This window comes from Ursus maritimus, unplaced genomic scaffold (assembly GCF_017311325.1).
Source record: "Ursus maritimus isolate PB19 unplaced genomic scaffold, ASM1731132v1 scaffold_31, whole genome shotgun sequence".
NCBI lineage: Eukaryota > Metazoa > Chordata > Mammalia > Carnivora > Ursidae > Ursus > Ursus maritimus.
In genome coordinates this window covers 6325687-6346583 of record NW_024425675.1, presented here as the reverse complement: position 1 = coordinate 6346583, position 20897 = coordinate 6325687, and the positions used below count along the sequence as shown (strand labels likewise).

At 47.0% G+C, this 20897-nt stretch overlaps 1 protein-coding gene across 1 annotated transcript in view; it reads left to right on the top strand.

Annotated features, from left to right (window-relative positions):
• Positions 1–20897, top strand: part of SVIL (supervillin) — a 140446-nt gene that overhangs the window by 74152 nt on the left and 45397 nt on the right. Inside the window, exons 8-17 of the mRNA XM_040645287.1 lie at positions 978–1874; positions 2235–2405; positions 3121–3155; positions 3723–3784; positions 4058–4197; positions 5815–5910; positions 7756–7999; positions 8421–8991; positions 9838–10063; positions 18293–18422. Of these exons, the coding sequence (XP_040501221.1) occupies positions 978–1874; positions 2235–2405; positions 3121–3155; positions 3723–3784; positions 4058–4197; positions 5815–5910; positions 7756–7999; positions 8421–8991; positions 9838–10063; positions 18293–18422 (2572 nt within the window). The remainder of the gene's footprint in view (positions 1–977; positions 1875–2234; positions 2406–3120; positions 3156–3722; positions 3785–4057; positions 4198–5814; positions 5911–7755; positions 8000–8420; positions 8992–9837; positions 10064–18292; positions 18423–20897) is intronic.

The window sequence follows — 20897 nt, the reverse complement described above, 5'->3', positions numbered from 1 at the left end:
CATTGCATTTTGTCGCTGTGATTTCCATTGAAAAAGCAAGGCAACTGAGCCAGGTAAGTGGCCTCCGACCACACAGCTAGAACTGGCTGAGCCAGTTTTGAACCCAGGTCTCCCAGGTGCCCCCAGCCGGAGCACTGGGCTCCTGGGCTTCTGCAGTGATAGAAAAAGGTTTGTAGCTTTAAACTGGATTTCAGTTTTGCTCTCAGACGTTTAAATAGCTCTAGAAACGAGAGCAATCTCTTTTCACATGAGTTTTTATCTAAGGGCCTAATAGCAGTTCCGAAGGGGAGCAAACGTTCAGTCTGTTCTTTCAACAAATATCTTTCCTCTAACATTCTTGGGGCTACAATGGCTAGTAGTAATGATGTCCAAACCGGTCACGTGTCTTAGGAATGAATGAATACAGTCTGCATTGCATGAAAAAGCTTGGGAATGTTTAGTCCAGTGCTTGAAAGGGGTGATTGTTTGCTGTATCTTGAGCTCAATTAAAAAATTTTTTTTAAAAGTCACCAATGTTCTTACATTTCCAGGAGACAGTGAAATTACGTTTGGTCAGTGGGTGTGTGTATACCTGGAACCCCCCCCCCCAGAGTCCACACACGGGGCCCATATGTGCAGAGGCTTTACGGATTCCCACGGCAGCCTCGGTTGCCCTCACGCATACTGGTGGCGGATAGTAACGGATTTTTCTGTGGCTTCTGGTCATTCATTGAGTCGGAAGGCATCCCTTCTCCCCCAGGATGGCATCTGAGCCGTCTCAGCTTTAAGCCTGGCGCCACACCAGCACAGTTGGAAACTCGAAATCGTTCACGCGGCAGGCCGTGGGTTTCTGACAGTGGCCACCAGAAATGCATTGTCCCCAGTGGTTCTGCCTTTGGGTGGATCTCCAGTCACAGGCGATGTAAGGTCCACGCATGCTTTCTCCCCGTGAGGCACTCGCTGCACTTTGCAACTTAAATCCTTTTTCTTTCTTAAAGAGTTAAGGTTAGAGAAAAAATGGTGAAAGAGGAGAGTGCTCGCAGCAGCCCCGAGGTGGCCTCCGAGCCCTTCACTCAGAGGAGACATCAGCCAGTGCCCGTCCATTGCTCGTCCTTTCAGTCAGAAAATTCGGCCTTTGATAGGGTCTCGAGCAAGGCAGCCAGCTCCGCGCGACAGCCCATCCGAGGCTATGTCCAGCCGGCAGACCCCGTTCACACGGCCACGCTGGTGACCTCAGAGATCCCAGAAAATGTATCTGAATGCAGCTGGGGGGGGTCCGCCACCCAGAATGTCAGAAAGCCTGGCACCTTGAAGGTTCTAGAAAGTGAGAGAAGGGATACCCCAGTTCTCCATATTTGTGAATCGCAAGCAGAGGAAGGTTCGCTCTTCACCGAAGCTCTCGAGAAAAGCAGGAAATCACTTTTGGCTTTGGAGGATCACGGGCGTACGAGAAGCCACGGAGACCCCTCTGGAAACGAAGAGTTCGCCGAGCCTGCCGTCAGCACGGCCACCTCAGAACATCAGGAGGAACCAGAGAGCCTGGCACACCCGCCTCCAGCTCAGCAACAACCCCCTGAGAGAATAAGCAGACAAGAAGTGGTCTTGTATGTTCAGAGCCAGCCCGTGTCCCAAGAGGCCAGGGCGACGGGCCACAGAAAGGAAGTCGTGACGAAGAAACGCAAGGTCCTCACCCGCTCGCTGTCTGACTACACGGGCCCCCCTCAGCTGCAGGCCCTGAAATGCCAGGACCCCGCGTCCAAGCAAGAACCGGAGCCGCGGAGTTGCAAAGCTGAAGGGCCACCGCCGGAACTCGGCATGCTGGACACCAAGGTCTCTGTCGCCCAGCTCCGAAATGCATTTCTGGAGTCTGTCAATGCCAGCAAGAAACCCGAACTGTAGGTGATGTTTCAAACGTCCTCCTGATGGGTCACTTGCACGTCCTTGGCAGAATTATTCACTTCTCAACTTGTGTTGTGTCCTGCATTGAGTCCTCCTATTAGCTTAGCTCACCAGTGTGCAGGGCAGGCCGTACGGGACATGGCTCAGAAACTACCATTCTGCTTCTGCCTACTAATGGGGAGCTACCGGACGGGGTCGCTGGAATGCGCCGCCGCCTTGAAGTGCATGCTCGGGGCATGCAGCGGGATTTGGCGGTGTCTGGGCCTTGCCTCACTGAGATGCATAAACCTTTGCTCTATTCTCTCTCTCTGTCTCTCGTTTCCCTTCCGTACACTCCCTCCCAATGATGCTAAAAGCCAACCCCGGGTGGAGAGGTCAACCGAAGGCGTTGGCTTGCCTACCGGTGTGGAACGGGAAAGAGGGTCCCGGAAACCAAGACGCTATTTTTCTCCTGGTGAAAGTAGGAAAACTTCCGAGAGATTTAGAACTCAACCTATAACCTCAGCAGAACGAAAGGAATCGGATAGGTAGGCATGCGTGCTGTGAAGTTCTGTAGTCTAGGAACGTAAAAGCCATCGTACAGGATTTTCCCACGGTGATGGTCCTGGCGCTGTTTACATGGGATGTGGCGATTCCATCTTTTCTCCATCGTTTCTATAAGAGATATTTGTGTGGCTTGTATATACGTGTTTTTAAAAAATGCTGCCCGTGACATCAGTACTGCAACGCAGTTTCACATTGCATTCAGATGGTGGGAAGTGAGACGCATGATTTCTCTTCATTTACTGTTTTTCATTTCTTAATGCCCTCGTTAAATTAGAATTCACAGTGAGTATTCACCAGATTTTCCAGTGCAAAGAAGTAGGGATTTTATATTCATCTTATAAATGTCTGTCTCCGTGTCATATCTGAATTTTACACGATCATATGCTTATGCAGAGAGATGATGAGGTTTGTCTGCAAAGTGACCGGTCGTGTTTGATAAGTCCCACTCGGTTCTGGTTTGTCTCCACGAGGTGTGCCCCTGGCTGGGTTCTGTGCACACGCACTCTGCCATGTCCATTAACACCTGTACCTGTGTATTCACAATGGGAATTGCTAGCAGGATGCTAGTCTTTAAAAGAGGGCAATTGAAATTTTACTTTTGTTTTTACTTTTACTTTTAATCTGATGATTTATTTGGATCTTCTATTCCCACCGGCTAATTTTTTGTTATTATTATTTGCCTAATGTCTTTCCTAGGTCTGCTTCGCATTCAGAAATGCCAGCTGCTGAGGGCAAGTATCTGTTTTCTTTCTGCCACTTTTCTATCATCTCACCCAGATTAGGTTTCTGTAAGATTTTGGTTTTTTAGAGGATGAGATCATGGAGCATACCGATTTCTTTTCTGCGGGTTTCCTTTCTGTGAATCTAATAAAACCTACTTGAGATTCTCGGGTGAGCTTTTCCTTCTTTTTGAGAGAGTTAGAACTGTGGAAAGAATAATAGTAAAACAACTGATTTGCTAAAACAACAGCTTTTTGTTGTTAATTTCTCGTTATTACGTTGTAACCATAAAGAAGAGAAATTCCTTTCATAAAATCTGCTCTTAAACCTCAATTGTTCAAGCATTGTCATACAAAATTCCTGTCCAGAGTTTTGTCTGGTTAATTGCAATGGAAATTAGCACCTCTCACTGAGCAGAAGAATGGGATCCCTCCAGGGGGAATATATTGCCAATTGTAATTTTTGGTACATCCGTTCTTAGATTCAAAGGATTTCCAGGTCAGCCTTGGGAAACTTTTCGGAGACTCCACCTGTATTTTTCTGATGATGTTCAGTTTTTATTTTGTGGCCTTTTACAGATGAAGAAAACGTAGACGAACGAGCCAAGCTGAGTGTCGCTGCCAAGAGGCTGCTTTTCAGGGTAAGGTGTGGCGAAGGGCTTGAGGCAAAACCGTCCCCCTGCTCCCTGCACGGGGCCCCTGCGGGCCGCCTCGCCCTGGCCCCTGTGTGTCTGTCTGAGCCCCTGGCTGGCGTGACCACCCGCCGACCCCGCGCAGGTGCACTCTTCTGAGAAGGATGCGTGCCTCGCAGGGGGTCCCTCCAGGGGGCCCTGTGGGGGGACAAAGCAGAGACACTGTGTCCCCAGTGCCCTTTCCTCAAACGTATAAGGATTCCGCATTGTTTCTGATCTTAGGAAATGGAAAAATCATTTGATGAGAAAAACGTTCCAAAGCGACGCTCCAGAAATGCGGCCGTGGAGCAAAGGCTGCGGCGGCTCCAGGACAGATCCCACACCCAGCCCGTTACCACCGAGGAAGTGGCCATTGCAGCCACGTAAGTCCCCCCTGGTGACCTCTTGGCCTTGGCTGAAATGTCTTCTTGAAAGAAAAAAAAAAGAAAGAAAAAGATTTGAAGACTTTTTGAGTAAAAATGAAGCGATCGGGAGAGGGTTTGGTTAGATGCCACAGAGACGTTGGTACTTTGGGATTTTCCTTACTCTGGTTTCTCTGAACTTTGTGACGGGGTGAGTTGCCTGTTGTATCTCCTAGAAAAACCTCAAGAGGAATTTTAATTTTTTTGCTCTGTGCCTTTCTGAATTTTTTTTTACAATGGAAAATTTAAACCATGAGCGTACTATTATAATGAGCCCCCATGTACTGACCACCCAGTTTCAACGGCCGGCAGCCCTGCTGGTCTTGCTCTTGCAACAGTCCGTCCACTTCCCCTGTCCTCCTGCAACATTTTCGGGCAAACCCCAGATATCATTTCATCCATAAATATTTCAGCAGATATCTCAAAAAGATAAAGGGCTTGAGGGTTTTCTCTAAATTTGTTTTTATTTTTCTTTTTAAGATTTTATTTATTTATTCGACAGAGATAGAGACAGCCAGCGAGAGAGGGAACACAAGCAGGGGGAGTGGGAGAGGAAGAAGCAGGCTCATAGCAGAAGAGCCTGATGTGGGGCTCGATCCCGTAACACCGGGATCACGCCCTGAGCCGAAGGCAGACGCTTAACCGCTGTGCCACCCAGGCGCCCCTAAATTTGTTTTTAAATAATCACCGAAAAACTTAAACAATTCTTTGGAAGTTTGATGACTTTCCAATACTTGAGTGGTCCGTTCCAATAGGTTCAGAATGAATTTTCCAACGTGATTCATTCAGAGATAATTGCTTCAATCAAGTGAAAACTTTTATTGGGTTCTTAAAAATGGTTTTCGGGCTTCCCCTGGACGCACACGCAGTCTTCCTGAAGAGGGCACACGCGTCTCATTCAGGGCGCGGCTGTCCCCAGAGAAGTGTGGTCACAGCCCGCACCTGTGGCCCACCGTTAGAGTAGCCGCTTCCCTCCCTTACCCAGCTGTTCCTCAGCTCCGCGGTGTATTTGTGCAGGAACGCTTCTCCTGTTCCTTAGGAACTCTTAGCAAATCAGCTCTTCTGGTTTCTTAATATTTGAGGGGCTGTTTTCTACCAAGAAGCAACTACTCATGCGAGCAGACAGCAAACATAAACGCAAATGATCGCCTCGTGAGGCTCCCTGAAGCTACTTTGATGTGCGTGTAGGTTATAGGAGGATACTGATTTCTCGCAAAATCGATTGAGAACAACATTCTGAAACACGAACCTAATCTACCGATTTGGTGGTAGTTGATATTAGCGTTTTCTGAAGTTATCGTTAAAAACCAGTACGTTTATTCTGAAGTGAGGGTAAATCCTTTCCAAGCTTTAAAAACCTAGTCCTAGTCCGTGTATCCTTTGCGTCGCCTCTGTCTCTTATTTCCTAAGTTTGTAATTGCTTTTCGAGTTCTTTTGTAATCTCCCCCAGAATACTTGGTAAATAATTTTGTTAAAATATTTATTTACTGTTTCTGAATTAAAAACTACGTTTTCCTTTAATGCTTCTTTTCTTCTCTCTCCTCATGAATGTTCCTTCTTTGGCAATTGCCTTTAAAGTGAACCTATCCCTGCTTCGTGCCCTGTGGCCTCCCAGCCTGTAATGGCAGGACTTCCTAGTCCCAGTGTAGCTAAGAGCACTGTGCAGCCGGCCAGGTACTGGACAGAAGTAGCTGCATGCGGCCCTCAGGGCAAAGGTCCTAGACAGCAGATGCATCTCATAGTCCTGAATGCCTTTCATGTGTTTGAGAAATGAGTCAGTGCAACGAGTTGCCGTGGGGATGGGTGCCATTTTGTTTCGTCGTAGCGCGAGACGCTGCTACCTTCGCGCAGGCCCTGCATGACGGAACCTTTCATCTCCCTGCTTACATCATGTATTGGAACTAGGATCACACTAACTCACTCATCCATTTGTTTTGTCTCTGTTTTTCGTAATCATGGTCGTCCCTAAGAAATGTCATCCTCCATCTAAATTACTAGCACTTAATAAAGATTAATAGGAAACTGAGGAATCGACATGAATGTTGAAGTTCCAGTAATACCCTGGTTTTTGTAAGCACTTGGAGTCATTAATACACACTAGAAACAACCCTGTCTGTTTCTAACATAGAGACAAAGCCATGACTTTTTGGGATTGAGACAATAATCGTTTATGGTGTCTGAACTTAGATGTTTTACTACTAAGCTTTGAATTGTGTTGTTTTGAAAGTATGTCCTTAGGGCATGTAGGTATCCCCTGTTTTCCTGTGAGGGGCCAAAACACATGGGCCAAAAATAAGGTTAAAAGAAAGCAAAGGGCAGTGCAGAAATAGATCTGGCCCCACCCAGAAGCAGGGGTCTGTCCGGGGAAGTAGGTGGGCATTGCTTTCCTTGCTCTGAGCTACGCCTCGGAAACACGTAAGACTTGGGTTGCCTTTGTGGCCATCCTCGCGATGCCCTGGAACGCCAACACTGCTCCTTACTCTGGGGAAACTTGTGAACTGGTGATTGATTAGAGTGCAGACAGAATATACTATCCGCTGGGCTTGAGAACTGGATTTGCCAGTGGCCTCAACCTATGTTGTCATAAACCTTCCAAGATCCACTGTGACCTGGTAACCGGGGACCTTCTCCTCCACCCGGAAGTTGGAGGGATTTAGCAGCCCCTGAAGTGTCCTTCACTTTTCAAGTTCCTGGGAGGTACAGATCCAAGGGCCTTTTAGAAAACTGGTAGAAAGCTATGAGGGAATGCTGCTCTGAAGGAGGGAAGGAATCTTTAAAATCGATCCATTTGTGTTTAGCAACTGCAAATTGAAACTCCTTGTTACAGATATGTTGTTGACAGAAGGACTATGTTATTTCCTAGTTCTATAAAATGAAAAGAATACCTCTGAACTGCATGTTTATTTTTTAAAAAGATTTATTTATTTATTTGAGAAGGAGAGACAGAGAGTGAGGGGGGTGGGTGATGGAGGCAGAGGAAGACGGAGAAAAGGAATCTCGAGCAGGCTCTGTGCTGAGGGCAGATCCTGACGCGGGGCTCGATCTCACGTCCCTGAGATCATGACCTGAGCCGAAACCAAGAGTCAGACGCTCAACCGCCTGAGCCACCCAGATGCCCCTAAACCACGTATTTAGATACTGTCTAGACATGCCATAGGTAATGCCTTGGGATTCCCTTTTAGCCTTGTTTGTTGTTGATACCACGATACACTGTCTCTGTAAGATAAGGCATATCCAAGCTGACTTCAGTTCCTTAAAGAGGAAATTCACTTTTTAGAAATAATTCAGAGAGAAAGTTCTGCTCTCGCTGAAATTGGTAATGCCAGTGTCTCCAGCCTCCTCTGCCAGTCACAGGCTTGTTAATAGCTGAACGGTGCCTACACCTGTCGTAACGTTCCTGTAGGGAGAAATCAGTCCTTTTCAAAATTAAGTGACGCGTAGAAGAGAGCTAATACTCCCTATGCAGCAGTGGGCTTTTGTTTGTGTTTCTCTGTGTCACTGATTTTGTATCCCTTTCAGATTACAGGCATCTGCTCACCACAAAGCTTTAGCCAGAGACCAGGCAAACGAGGGCAAAGATTCTGCTGAACAAGGTGAACCTGACTCCTCCACTCTAAGCTTAGCGGAGAAGTTGGCCTTGTTTAACAAATTGTCCCAGCCGGTCTCAAAAGCTATTTCTACCCGAAACAGAATAGACATGAGACAGAGGAGAATGAATGCTCGCTATCAAACTCAGCCGGTCACGCTTGGAGAAGTGGAACAGGTGGGTAGCTGTGATCGAATCCCGGTCTGTGGGTGGGTATGTTCTTAAAATATAGGACCACTGTGTGGGCTTCTAGATAGAATGAAGGTGGTAAACTGTGTTACCTGTCGGGAATTTGGTAATAACTTCTTTCCTAAGAAAGATAGTCATGCCAAGTACCTTTTTCTTTTCTCGTTTTCGTAATTTGCTTGCTGAGATCATCTGGAATGAGTCCTTTATGGAGAGTAATATGGGATGCACAATCTGCTTTTCACCCAGATGATTTTGATTGATGAGATGCATGATATAAAATACGTCTTCCTGCGACGTGCAGTGAAACTGCACCGAACGTACTAGTTCATTCTATGTCAATCCGTAAACCGGGATTCATGTAGATAGTATTTTTGAATCAGCTTTTTGCACTTCAACTGTGTCCTCCCAGGTGCAAAGTGGAAAGCTTATTCCTTTCTCACCTACTGTTAACACATCTGTGTCCACCATGGCATCTACGGTCACACCGATGTACGCAGGGGATCTTCGGACAAAGCCATCTGTGGACGACATGAGTGCCACCGACTATAAGTTTCCTTCTTCCATAGAAAATTCAGATTCTCCGATTAGAAGCATTCTGAAGTCCCAAGCCTGGCAGCCTTCAGCAGAGAGTAGTGCGAGCAGAGGAATGTTGAGAGAGTTTGGAGAGACAGAAAGCAAGAGAGTCTTGGCAGGTGGCAATGGTAGTAAAAAGTATGGGTCCTTTGAGGAAGCAGAGCCATCCTGCCCCACCTTTAACAGAGTCCGGGAAGGAGACAGCCGTAAGGGACCCAAATACGCGGTTCCGAGAAAGGGCAGCCTGGAAATAGCTCCTCCTCCCATCGCCCACTTTGGGGATGAACTGAAGGAATTCTCCATGGGAAAAAGCATCACACAGGGGAGCCCGGACTTGAAGGACAGGCAGCCCTTTGAAGAGAAGGTTGACGTAGAGAATGTCCCAAGGAGGAAGTTTTCGCTAAGAGGTAGGTTACTGCTTCGAAAGTTTTAGAAACCACCTGGATTTCTGGTGTCTGCGTGATTGCTTGTGTGTGTCTGTGATTATTTTTGATTAAAGTAGGAGGACAGTTTATAGCTCGTATCGGTTACAAATCACGAGTGAATCCTACTTTTCCCCTTGAATCTGATCTGTTCAGAGGGTTAATCAATTTTTCAACAGTAGAAATACTTGGAGCTCTCTCATACATCCTGACGAGGATTCTTGATGACTTTGGGCACATTAATTCACATAAGAGTCTCGTGACCTGCTATTTGGGCACATTAATTCACATAAGAGTCTCGTGACCTGCTAGCCCTGTTGGCCCCTCTTATGAGCTGGTGACCCCACAGGGCTGGTAAGCACAGGGCATGAGGACGTGAACCCAGGACTGTGGAGTTCCAGACTCCTTCCACGGTCCTGGTATGCAGACGAGTAAGCTGTACTGCTTGGGGCTTTCGTTGTCTTTCTGCATTGACAGAAAACGATAGCGTGTAAGTGACCGTGGTGGTTTCAGCGTGTGATTACGGCCATTTGAAATGTGAAAAGGATGGTTTGGGAGGAGGAGAAATGCTCTGTAGTGTGTAGTTAAAGCTGTGTCTTGCACATAGGAAAAGACGAGTTGTCACAAAACTCTCTGCTGTGCAGTAAGCTCCCAGGCAGATTGCTTTCCTCCCAGAGGATAGCGTGCTACAGATTTGCATGAATCCGTGTGGATTGGGTAACCCCCCTGCGCCCCCGGATTGCACTCCGCGTGCACGGCCGCTGGGGGTGAATAGCTGGAGGAATGTCTGCCTGGAGGAGGGAGTGCTGACGTGGCTCCTCTCCTTCCCAGCGGCAGAGTTCGGGGAGCCCACTTCTGAGCAGACGGGCACCGCTACCGGGAAGACTGTGGCCCAGACCGCAGCCCCCGTGTCCTGGAGGCAGCAAGAGCCTGCAGAACCCGGGCAGGAGAAGTACTCCAGGAATCCGTGTGCCATGTTCGCTGCCGGAGAGATCAAAGTGCCCGCGGTGGAGGGCATCCTCGATTCAGCCGGCAAAACCATGTCCATTAAAGAAAGGTAACACGATTGAGTGACTGCGAAGGAGTTCTGTTGGGGATGGAGCTTACAGGCTGCTCGTAGCAAAAGCCCCAAGTCATGGGCAGAGATGACATCGTGAGCCCGGACACATAGGGGGTGGTGACGCTGGAGGAGTGCCAGTTTCCGACTCAGATGCAGACTAGTGCTTGCTTCAGTTGTTTGGGGTTCCGTTTTCTTTTTTTCCAATGAAATTCTTTGACTGTCTCGTGATGGGAGCAGAGATCTTGGCTCTTTCCCCGTCAGACACATGGCTTCAAGTTGAATGCACGCACGGCTTTGTGACTGTTTGTAAAGTATATGTAAACGGAAGGAAGATAAACCCATATTTGGGGCAGACATCTTTGGGATTAGAATCTAAGTGTTGTTTATCCTACAGAAAGGGAAACGGAGGATTCTTCTGAACTGGGCTTAGACATTTTATATCCGATAATAGCTATGAAAGATGACATTGGAGTATCAAGTAACACTGTAACCTCATTTCATTCAAAAAACTAATGGAGGATTGAAAGGGTATGTTTAAGTGGGACAGATACAAGGAAACGGAGCTAAATATTTCAGATTGTATTTTCCTTGTTAACCTCTAGCCCCTGTGGAATTAAGCAGCGAAAGATGTCATAGCGATAAAAAGACTGGCTGCAGAAAGATCTCGTACTTTTCCAGGGTAACCAGCACAACCGTGTCCACCATCCAGTCTGCCCACCCGGACCCTTCCTTAGCACCTCTCGCCACTCAGAAGCTCTCTTGCTCTGCCAGGCAGCGGCCACTCTGATTTTTCTGGATACGTTTTGCACTGTCTGAGAGTATATATCAAACCACTATCAAAATTCTTCATTCTGTTTTTCAAGCCAAGTTTTTTGAGCATGATTCATAAAAGGTTAGATAGATGGAGCCTTTCTCAACCCACAAATTAATAAGATTGTTAAATCTTACTTACTTTTGTCTTCACTTGTTCAAAATTCACGGTAGATGAGACTGCCGGGCCGGGCCTTGGATGAAGGGGCTGATGTTACCCCATCAGCTAAATGAGAGTGAGGTCTTGAATCAGAGAAGCTGTCTGGCCTGTGCTGGCATGAATTCCTCCTCCACCGAAACCTGGCCCAGAGAGAGTTTTGATTCCAAAGATCCTACTCCTGATAATTGGCTGGATGAGATGGAAGAGACATCATTTAAGGGAATTAATGACAAATGTCACTTACACATAAGTTCAGGTGTTTTATACATCAGAAAATATTCCTGGGGCAAAATTCCAGTGCAAAATACCAGTATGCCCCCTTCTTTCACGGGCTCGTAAAGGAGATTCCCCATCTTGGGGTATAATCTGTCTGTTAGGACTTAGGACTTCTGAGGAAGAAGGTTTGTGTCTATCCACTATGCAGTAACTCTTAATTTACCTGCCTGTTTTTAGTAAATTTGAGTTTATCTGTATCTTTCGGAAAGCATTTTTAATTCTACTTGTGGAGTTCTCATTTTAAAAAAAAATGAAATGCCATAAGGCACAGCAGCTTAACCCCGGCCTCACGGAGGTCTGAGGAGTTCAGGGGTGGCCGTAGGGTTGCTGTGACCTGCCTGGACGCGGGTTTGAAATCGACTGTTGCGCACAGACACCTTGTGGCCGGTGGGAGACAGAACTTCTCATGCTCTCCAGGAGACTCCTGACCCCAATCTGTTGAGAACCATGATAGGAAGGAATACTTCAGCTATTGAGTTTTTTTAAATATATGTTTAAAAAAGGTTGAGGGGGGTGTGTGGGTGGCTCAGTTGTTAAGCGTCTGCCTTCGGCTCAGGGCGTGATCCCGGCGTTCTGGGATCGAGCCCCAGATTAGGCTCCTCCGCTATGAGCCTGCCTCTTCCTCTCCTACTCCCCCTGCTTGTGTTCCCTTTCTCGCTGGCTGTCTCTCTCTCTGTCAAATAAATAAATAAAATCTTTAAAAAAAAAAAAAGGTTGAGGGGGCACTTTCTTAGACACATATTTTTTTTAAATCACAGACGGACTGTAAAGATTCACGGTTTTGATTTTTCAGCAAAATACAAATAAAAGTACTATCAAGATAAGGGGGAAAGATGACTGGCAATGTATTTTCTAAGAGAAGTGTCTCTCATCGTTTATTCGCAGCTATGCTCGTCATAGGTAATGCTAATAGAAAATATATCGCTGGTGATCTTCCCATCTTACGGTCCATCTGTGATTGTTTTTCCTGAGGTGGGGCTCCGATCCCTCCCTTCTGTTCTGAAAGAACGAATGGAGCTTACCCTATTTAAAATAAGAACGCTCTTCATATATTATCTGGGCTTTCCCTTTTCTTTTGCGAGGTGACATATAATATGGAACTTTTATTTTTTCTATTTTTAAAAAAATTTATTTATTTGAGAGAGAATGAGTGAGAGAAGGAGCAGGGTGGAGGAAGAAGCAGACTCCCTGACCAGCAGGGAGCCCAACACGGGGCTTGATCCCAGGACTCCAGGATCATGACCTGAGCTGAAGACAGATGCTTAACCAACTGAGCCACCCAGGCGCCCCATAACATAGAACTTTCAAACCTTATTTTAACTTCTTCTGCCTGCCCCATTTTACCAAAGGAGGGGTTTGGTTCCAAGGGCCACTAAGGCCCATGGGGGCAATGGGACCGACCCCAGGTGCTGGTCTCCAACTTCCCCTTGGTAGCTGGGGTGGGACTGCCGCACGCTCACACCGGTCTGTTAGCAGCTCGCCTGTGTTCCAACTAGGAAACTGAGCCGAAGGCAGAAAGGCTAGCGAGACGACGGTCGTAGAAAGATTCGCCCTCCTCCTGCATGAATATTCTCAACTCACGTGTTCTTTGCGTGGCTTATTTCCAATTCCACATTCACATCAGACTCAGTAAGAGGAAGAGACTGGACTTGGCAGATTTCCTTCCTCATTTCTAGAAAGCTGCAGTTCTGGCTTCCTCAGTCTCACACATGTTCCTCTTTTCTGCCCCAGAGGTGGGCATGTCGAGTCCTCCGTTCTGAGGGCTCCGGGGGTCATCTCCCGCCCTTGGGATGTCTCACAGACCACCTCACTTAGTGCTGAAGGCAGCCCTTACAGGGAGGCAGTGCTGTCCCCGTTTTGTACTTGATACCTGGGACTTAGACGTGTGTAACACCTAAGAAATTACAGGAAATCTTCAGTATGCTGCTCTTTTAGGGTAGGCTGGAGGTTCAAGGAAACGTACGTAAAGGCTCCTTTTCTTTCTTCAGCTTTTCTGACACCCAGAATGTCACGTTGGAACCATAACTGGCACAACACTCGGGCTACCATCGGCCTTCCCCACTGGATTAGTAAAAATCAGCTGTTTCATACCTGCCTAAATGATTTGGGTTTAAATTGCCCCTGTTTGGGTACTTCTTTGAAAAATATTGTAAGTCGAATAAATTGTGTGTTCTTGAGGGGTAAGACCTTTGGAACCTCTTTAAAAGGATACTAGGCTATTAGAAGTCTTATCCAGTTACTAAACATCTGCGTCTATGCTGTCGTATTCAAGAGAAGGTTCCTAAAGACAACAAAGCCATCCTCTCACTGGGAAACTGGTGGAGTGCGAGGGCTTAGTTGAGCTCCCAGGACGGTGAAGAACTCGCCCCGTGGCCCTCGCCAGCCTGTAGCGGTCTGCTCCGCAGAGGCCCGCTCTGGCCCCTCTGGCCTCTGCATGCCCCTCCACCCACTCTTCGCCTGTTCCCCACCTGCCAGAGCCTGTGTCCCTGCCTCCCCCACGGGGACTGGAGGCTCTTGCTCAGGATTTCAGCCACCAGAGGGCCTTCAGATTTACCTAAGAATTAGGGCTAGCGGAGCCTTTCTTCTCTGATCTTTGATGTGTCCTCATTTAGAAGACACACGAGCTCGCTCCTGGGGCCTGCGAACGAGCCAAGACCGAGATCTGATAGGAGTACTCATCAGTGCTGGTCCGTCCTATCTGAAATCGGTGTGGTGCCGGTGTGGTGCCGGTGATTCTCGGAAACACAGGGGCATTTTTAAAGGGGGAAGGAAAAAAAAGAACATACTTAAGATTAGGGGCACGTGGTTCGCCTGTCCCACATTTGACCCAGCCCTGACCGTGAGCCAGCAGAACCCGCTCTAAGCAGGCCGGCCTCTTAGACCGGGCTGAACACAGCCGAGTCAGGCCAGCGTTCCCCGCTTAAAGTGTGGGCCCTGGCGAGAGAGGCAGACGCTTCCCCGGGCGGCCTTGGAAGCACCCAGCGCGGTGGCCCCGGGCCAGGCCTTGGGGTTAAGAGGCTAACCCAGTGCTGCTCCCTGGGTTCCCCGCCTCAGTTAAGCAGATGCCCAGGCTCTCAACATCGCAGCCCTGCAAAGAGCTGTATTTGGACTTGGCGGATGTCAAAAGCGCCGACAGTTGTGTGAATTGCCTAGGCAGGAATTTATGTCGTGTGTGGGAGCAGACGTTTTGCTCCTCGGCCCCCACCAGCGCACAGCGGTCTCCTTGACTCAGGAGGGTCGTGGGATCGCAGGAGGAGAGAATGTGTTGGAAAGGCCTCCTGCCCTCCCCGGCTCGTTGAACACCAAGTAGGAAATCTGAAGGGACAGGAATAAAACATGTACGTTTCGGCGTGTGTTGTTTCTCAGTTAGCTGTCATTTGTACTCCGGAAGCTAGGGCAGGGTCCCAGTTCTCTGTGGGCTAAGCTGAACCACCCATTCTTCCGTGGTATTCTGCTTACCCTGTAGTCTCTGGAAGTGCCTGACGACAACCCTGCCAGCACATCCAAAAGCAAGATTTGAGGTTTTTGGAATGGAGGAATTCTTTGAAGGCCATCCCAGGGGGAAAAAACAACATTGTAAGGAAGCCAGAAGACTATGCAGTTTCTAAAACATTCGGACACAGTGTGTCTGGTCAGCTAACACACTGATGTAGAGAGACAAGCCTCGCTCTGGGAGGCAGGGGAGCCCTGCCCGGGGACCGCATCTCCCTGCCGCCCTGACACGCAGTGTGACTTTGGTCAGAGAAATCCTCGGCCTGCGTGTGCACTCATGCCTCCTCTGTCACATCAAGAACAGTCTCCAGTTTCCACGAGACCAGTGGAGCATGAGGTGTACTATAAAGTCATTGTAGATTCCGCAGTTTGTTTTTTTGTTGTTTTTTTTTTAAAGATTTTATTTATTTATCTGACAGAGAGAGAGACAGCCAGCGAGAGAGGGAACACAAGCAGGGGGAGTGGGAGAGGAAGAAGCAGGCTCCTAGCAGAGGAGCCTGATGTGGGGCTCGATCCCATAACGCTGGGATCACGCCCTGAGCCGAAGGCAGACGCTTGATGACCGCGCCACCCAGGCGCCCCCGCAGTTCGTTTTTTTCTAAGTCAGGTTTACGTTCCTCAGAGCAGCCACCAAAGAAACGATATGGTTATTTGGGTTATGTTTTCATTGTTCCGGACACCCGGGAGCTTTGTTTTGAGAACGTCCTCAAAGACTGTAGCAGAGGATTTCCCATAAGCCCAACTCATGAGGACGAATTTGACTTTTTAGATTCTCTCAGCTCACTTGGGATCAAATCTGGTTAAAAAGGTAGCTGGCCAATGAAGACCTGGTCTGTGTCAAAGGTAAAGTAAGAGACAGAAGCTGGCTCTGAGACCAGTTTGCAAGGAGAATATCAGGGAGATGATGTCTCTTCTCACAAGATGGTGCTTTGGAAGTACTTCTTCATTTGGATGTAAACGTACTGGCATGCTCACTTTTTTAAAGTCTCATTTATAGATACTTTGAAAGCTCCTATGCAAATACTAATTATTTTTTCACTATTTGATTTTATTTGGTTATTTTTTCTTATTCAAATAAAACAGACTCATTCAGAATAATTAGAGAAAAGAGAAATCATTATGTAGTCCGATGAAAACACCTGAAGGCACTGAGAATTTGTTGTCAAGTACATGGACTAGCCCCGGTAGCATGCAGAGTACTGTCAAACATCACAGGCTGTAGGATGTAGAACGACATGGAACCTTTAGCCAAATGGGGCCTGTCTTAGGACTGACTGAAATGGCCAACGTGGGTTTTTTCCCTCCACCACCAAGCATGTCCCTGACACCAGCTGGGAGTCCTACAATTCAACTCAATTCTGACACTGTCGACTTGGAGATGGCATCAGACCCCACAGGCTAAGGGCTCCAGACTGTAAGAATGTCCCCTAACACACACACACACACACACACACACACACACACACACACACACTTCAGATGCCAGAAGCAGGTTCAGGTTGTCTCCTGGACTTTCACCCTGTCAGTTATGGACTGGAGACTCCAAGGACCCGCTCCTTGGGTTTGGTTTACTGGGGCATCCTCCAGAACTCAAATGCTTTGCTTACTAGATCTCAAGCTTATTATAAAGGATGTAACACAGGAACAACGAGATGGAAGACATGGATAGAGTAAGGTATGGAGAAAGGGTCTGAAGCTTCCATGCTCTCTGAGCCCCATCCTTTTGGGTATTTATGGAGACCTCATTACATAGGCATGCTTGATTAGATCCTTGGCCATTGGTGATTGATTCAACCGCCAGCCACTCTGTCCTCTCCAGAAGTCAGGGGATGGGACTGAAAGTCTCGCCCCTCTAATCACATACCACACAGTTGGTTCTCCTGGCAACCTGTCCCTACCCTTAAGTGCCTCCCCAAAGTCACCTGATTAATATAAAGACACCTCTGCCATTCTCATCACTTAGGAAATTCCAAGGGTTTTAGCAGTTCTAGGCCAGGAAAAGTGATGAAAGCCTAGTATATACTTCTTATTATAAATCACCATATCACAGACTGAGAAGGTGGCACTGTATCCGTTTTATAGAGTGGTCAAGCGAGCTCTTATCTGCTGTCACATAGCGGAAAGGAAGGAAAGGAAAAGGAAGAGAAGGGGATAGGTCCAGGGTTTGAAGCTCTAGCCCCTTTGGGGGAGTTCTTTCCTTCGTTGCTTACTTTCCATTATTTGACTGAATGAATAGACAAGTTAAGGTAGATTATGTATAAATTTGTAGATGGAAATAGATTCTTGTTTAAGCACTGCAAAGTTTGGTTTTTTATTTGCTTAGAAAAACTTTCATTAGCGGAGTCAGGAAAATTAGTAGAAGAGACCTAAGAGACCATGGAGTCCAGTTCCCAGTATGACCATCAAGGAAAGGATGCCAGGCTACTGGACCAGAGTTCACGGCCAAGCTAGAGCTGATGTGCCGCTTTACGGTGTACCGTTCACGGACATGCGCTAAGATGTTTAAAAGACCCAGCCAGGCAGGCTCGGCAGAGAGGACAGGAGTTCTAATCCCTTTTTCCCCCCAGTCTTTACATTGTTTGAGAAGCAGCTCAAATGAGTTTAATGAGCACTCTTTTTTTTTCCTTTTATCTTTCCCGTGTTTGTCCAACTTCAGTGCCTGAGACCGCTTCATTCGTCATAGGAGAGCGAGCCTGAGCAGCTCACGAAAACAGCCTTTCACAGGCTGGGGCATCCAGGCGGCTTGGTATCTAGTCACATCAGAGTTGAACCAAAGTAGGTTAGGTAAAAATCTCAATTAATTAGATTCTTTTTTTGTATGTGGCTTTCCCCAGGAGGAAAGTTGGAGTAATCATTTTAAAATCGGGTTTGTAGAGAATAGTTTCTGTGTTAAGATAGATTGGAGAGCCCAAGTGCATTTGGAGGAAAAGAACAGGGCTTAGAGTATAGAGAGATGAAAATCTTAAACATCTTCTTTTGCCTTTTTTTTTGAAAGCTGTGATACTAAGTGACTGTCCATTTTTTATAGCTTTAAGTTTTTAAACCCATTTCTGCTAAATTTTCTGCCAAGGAGTACTCTCCACCCAGCTGTAGTCATTAAGTGTTATTTCATGGAGTGACCAGAAGGGGTCATTAGGAGACATTTTTCTCTGGGGATGGTTTACCCTTATCTCCTTGTTCTCAGCTCAAGGGCAAGGAAGAAACAGAGCTACTCCCCTGGTGGAATGATGATGCATCTTTACCTGGCAAGTCAGATTTCAGCTTTGCGTTGCAATCAACATTAAAATTTGGGGGAGGGGGAATCTTAGAAAAGGGGATGCTTATGTTAATTTTCCAGACATGACTTTCTTCAGAATAAATGAAACTCAGATTAAAATTAGGTAGCTGTGGTCATGTTTTGGCCAAAGACTAACTTACACAGACTACGCTTCTGTTACAAGGAGGAGTTTGGTGCTGAACCTCTTTTGGTTGGCCTGTTTCCTCCCCAGATTAGCGCTGTTGAAGAAGAGTGGTGAAGAAGATTGGAAGAACAGACTTATCAGAAAGCAGGAGTATGGCAAGGCATCTGTCAGCAGCAGCCTGCACATACAAGAAGCAGAACAATCCCTCAAGAAGAAGGTAATGTTTTCCGTGTTAGGAAAAAGCATTCAACTAACATCACGCTTGGAAGTGCATCAGACAGGCAAGCATGCCCTGACTAATGCCCACGCTGTCTTGCCCTGGGTACACACTGCACAATGGTCTCACAGCAGCCGAAACTGATCAAAAGGCAAAGTCTTGAGATGTTCTCACAGTGTTAACAGCACTGCGTAGGTAATGCATCAAGCAAGCAAGTTCCTACGTTTTGAAGTGTGTACTTCGGTTTAAAACCTTCCAAAATGAAATCTGACACTGCAGTGTTATTATTATAGGGAAAATCTTTAATTGACCACAAGCAGTTTATAAGATGCATATAAAATGTGGACTTGAATGTCCTCTGCTGAGATTTAAAACCGAAACATACGAAACAAGGACATGGGTGTGGTCAGTGAGTACTTATTTGCGTGATTGTGAGTGTGTTTTACAATGAGCAGGTGTGCCTGTTGTTGAGAATGGAGAGCAAAATATGTTGCAAATTGAAATAAAATTAAGTAATACATTGTTATCGATACTGGCAAGCTGTTTCATCAGCAAAAGTACGGATGAGTTGTTAAATTACTAACGTAATGATGACCCACTTTGGACCAGTCAGTGCACACTCTCAAAGCTGTTGGTGAGTTTCCTGTGGCTTGGCCCTATGCTTGCTAATGCATGTGCTGGCTGGGGACAGAGTGGCCACCTGTCACACATCCACTGGCCAACTTCTAGGGTCAAAAGTCTTCAAACAGAAATGAAAAAAAATAAAAAAAACCCAGCAGTTCCACCAGGATGATCATGTGGACCCCTTTGAGTTCTAGAACAGCTTTCCATCTGTGGAAGAGAGGGATTGTGAAGGTGGCCTTTGTGTATTCAGAAACCCCCGTGAAAGGGGGGTGCCCGTGTAGGATGCTAAGGCGGGAATTCTGATCCTATTTGATATGGTACTTGTGTGTCCTCTTAGGTTAAATTGGGACAACAATTTGAATTTTCTTTTTTGAGACATATAGGATATTAAAGATAATGACTGAAGACATTTAATTTCAGCCATTTGTAAAGTTCTCCAATCCAGCTGCATATTTAAAAGCATGTGTGCAAAATCTGGATTTCAAGAATGACATCTTGAAGTGGAAAAAAAACAACCCAGGTCCCTCAATGTATCCCTGTTGCCCACACACTTTATTTAAAAGGGTCTCGAAATCATCGGTTGAACAATAACTTTAACACTCACCTCTTGTTGGTCATTTTGGAAGATGCAAAGAAGCCATATGGCCAGGTGAAAATTTAGACACAGCCGTCATGCACAGAGCCAGCTAGGTTCCTCGGAAACAGTGAATGGAATACATGCCTTACCCCTTAGGAGACAGGGGGCTCATTTGAGCAGTGAGTAGAGGATGAGATCTGAACTGCCTTCTGCTTGACTAAGGTTTTCAGAAGGCAGGAGGGATGAGGTGGTTACTGTAGTTGTCCGTGGCGGGGAGCACAGCCCACGGAAGCGCCGGGGCTCTAAGCATGCCTGCGGCCCGAGTGTGCAGACCTGTCTCTGGGCTCCTGGATGCTGCAGATGCCACAGCCATCATGAACTCACTCTTCCTCCTCCTCCTCCTTAGTGACCTAGTTCAGGACAGCCTGAGACAGTAAGCTCTTTGAAGTTAAAATAAGCCGATCTATTTTGGGCTTTTGTAGCAGACATTGGGAAATCTCAAGTTCTGTTGAGGTCAAGTGGTTTTCACATGGCCCCTGATAAGCCCGTGGCTTCTTTTCTTCCCAAGGGCTGCCAGTATATTTCAGTCACACCTTTGCTGGGCTCAGATCTGAGGTGCCTTCAACCTAATCTGTCTTCAGAAGGTCCCCCGACAGCCAAGGAGTGCTTGAGAGACGCCGCCGCTGCTTGCTGGGTGTCTGCAAGCTGCCCCAGAGAAAGAAGGACATTCATGCCATGTGGTGCATGCAGATGGAATCTTGCTGCATGGGCTGGATCTAGACTTGCTGATGGAGAGCTCTGCTAAGGGGAGCAAGCTCTGGAACCTTCCATCTCTTCCACCAAGAGAAGACGAGAGCTGGTTATACAGTCAGGGCATCACTTCCGGCAGCGTTAGTGAATTCATCAAAGGCACATAACTGTGGTAGCCAAACATTTTCCAGCTTGCCCTCCCAGCTTTTGTGTGGTGTAAGCGCAGCCCCATGAGTTGCAGCCTGGGGGAATGCAGAGGAGGCAGGAAATAGAGACAGGACTGTACATAAATCACGTCCGTCGCCCCTGTGAATATCCTCGCTGTCCAATAAAAATAGAATGTGAGCGGCATAAGTAATTTTAGATTGTCTGGTGGCCACATTAAAAACAAATGTTAGAGGATGCCCTGAAAAATCTGTAAGGGTCTCGTTTCCATCAAAGACTTTGTCCCCAAACAGAACACATGTGTGGCTCTCTAACCGGCATCTCATTCCGGATCCTCCCTGGGAAGAAAGTACCTCCTG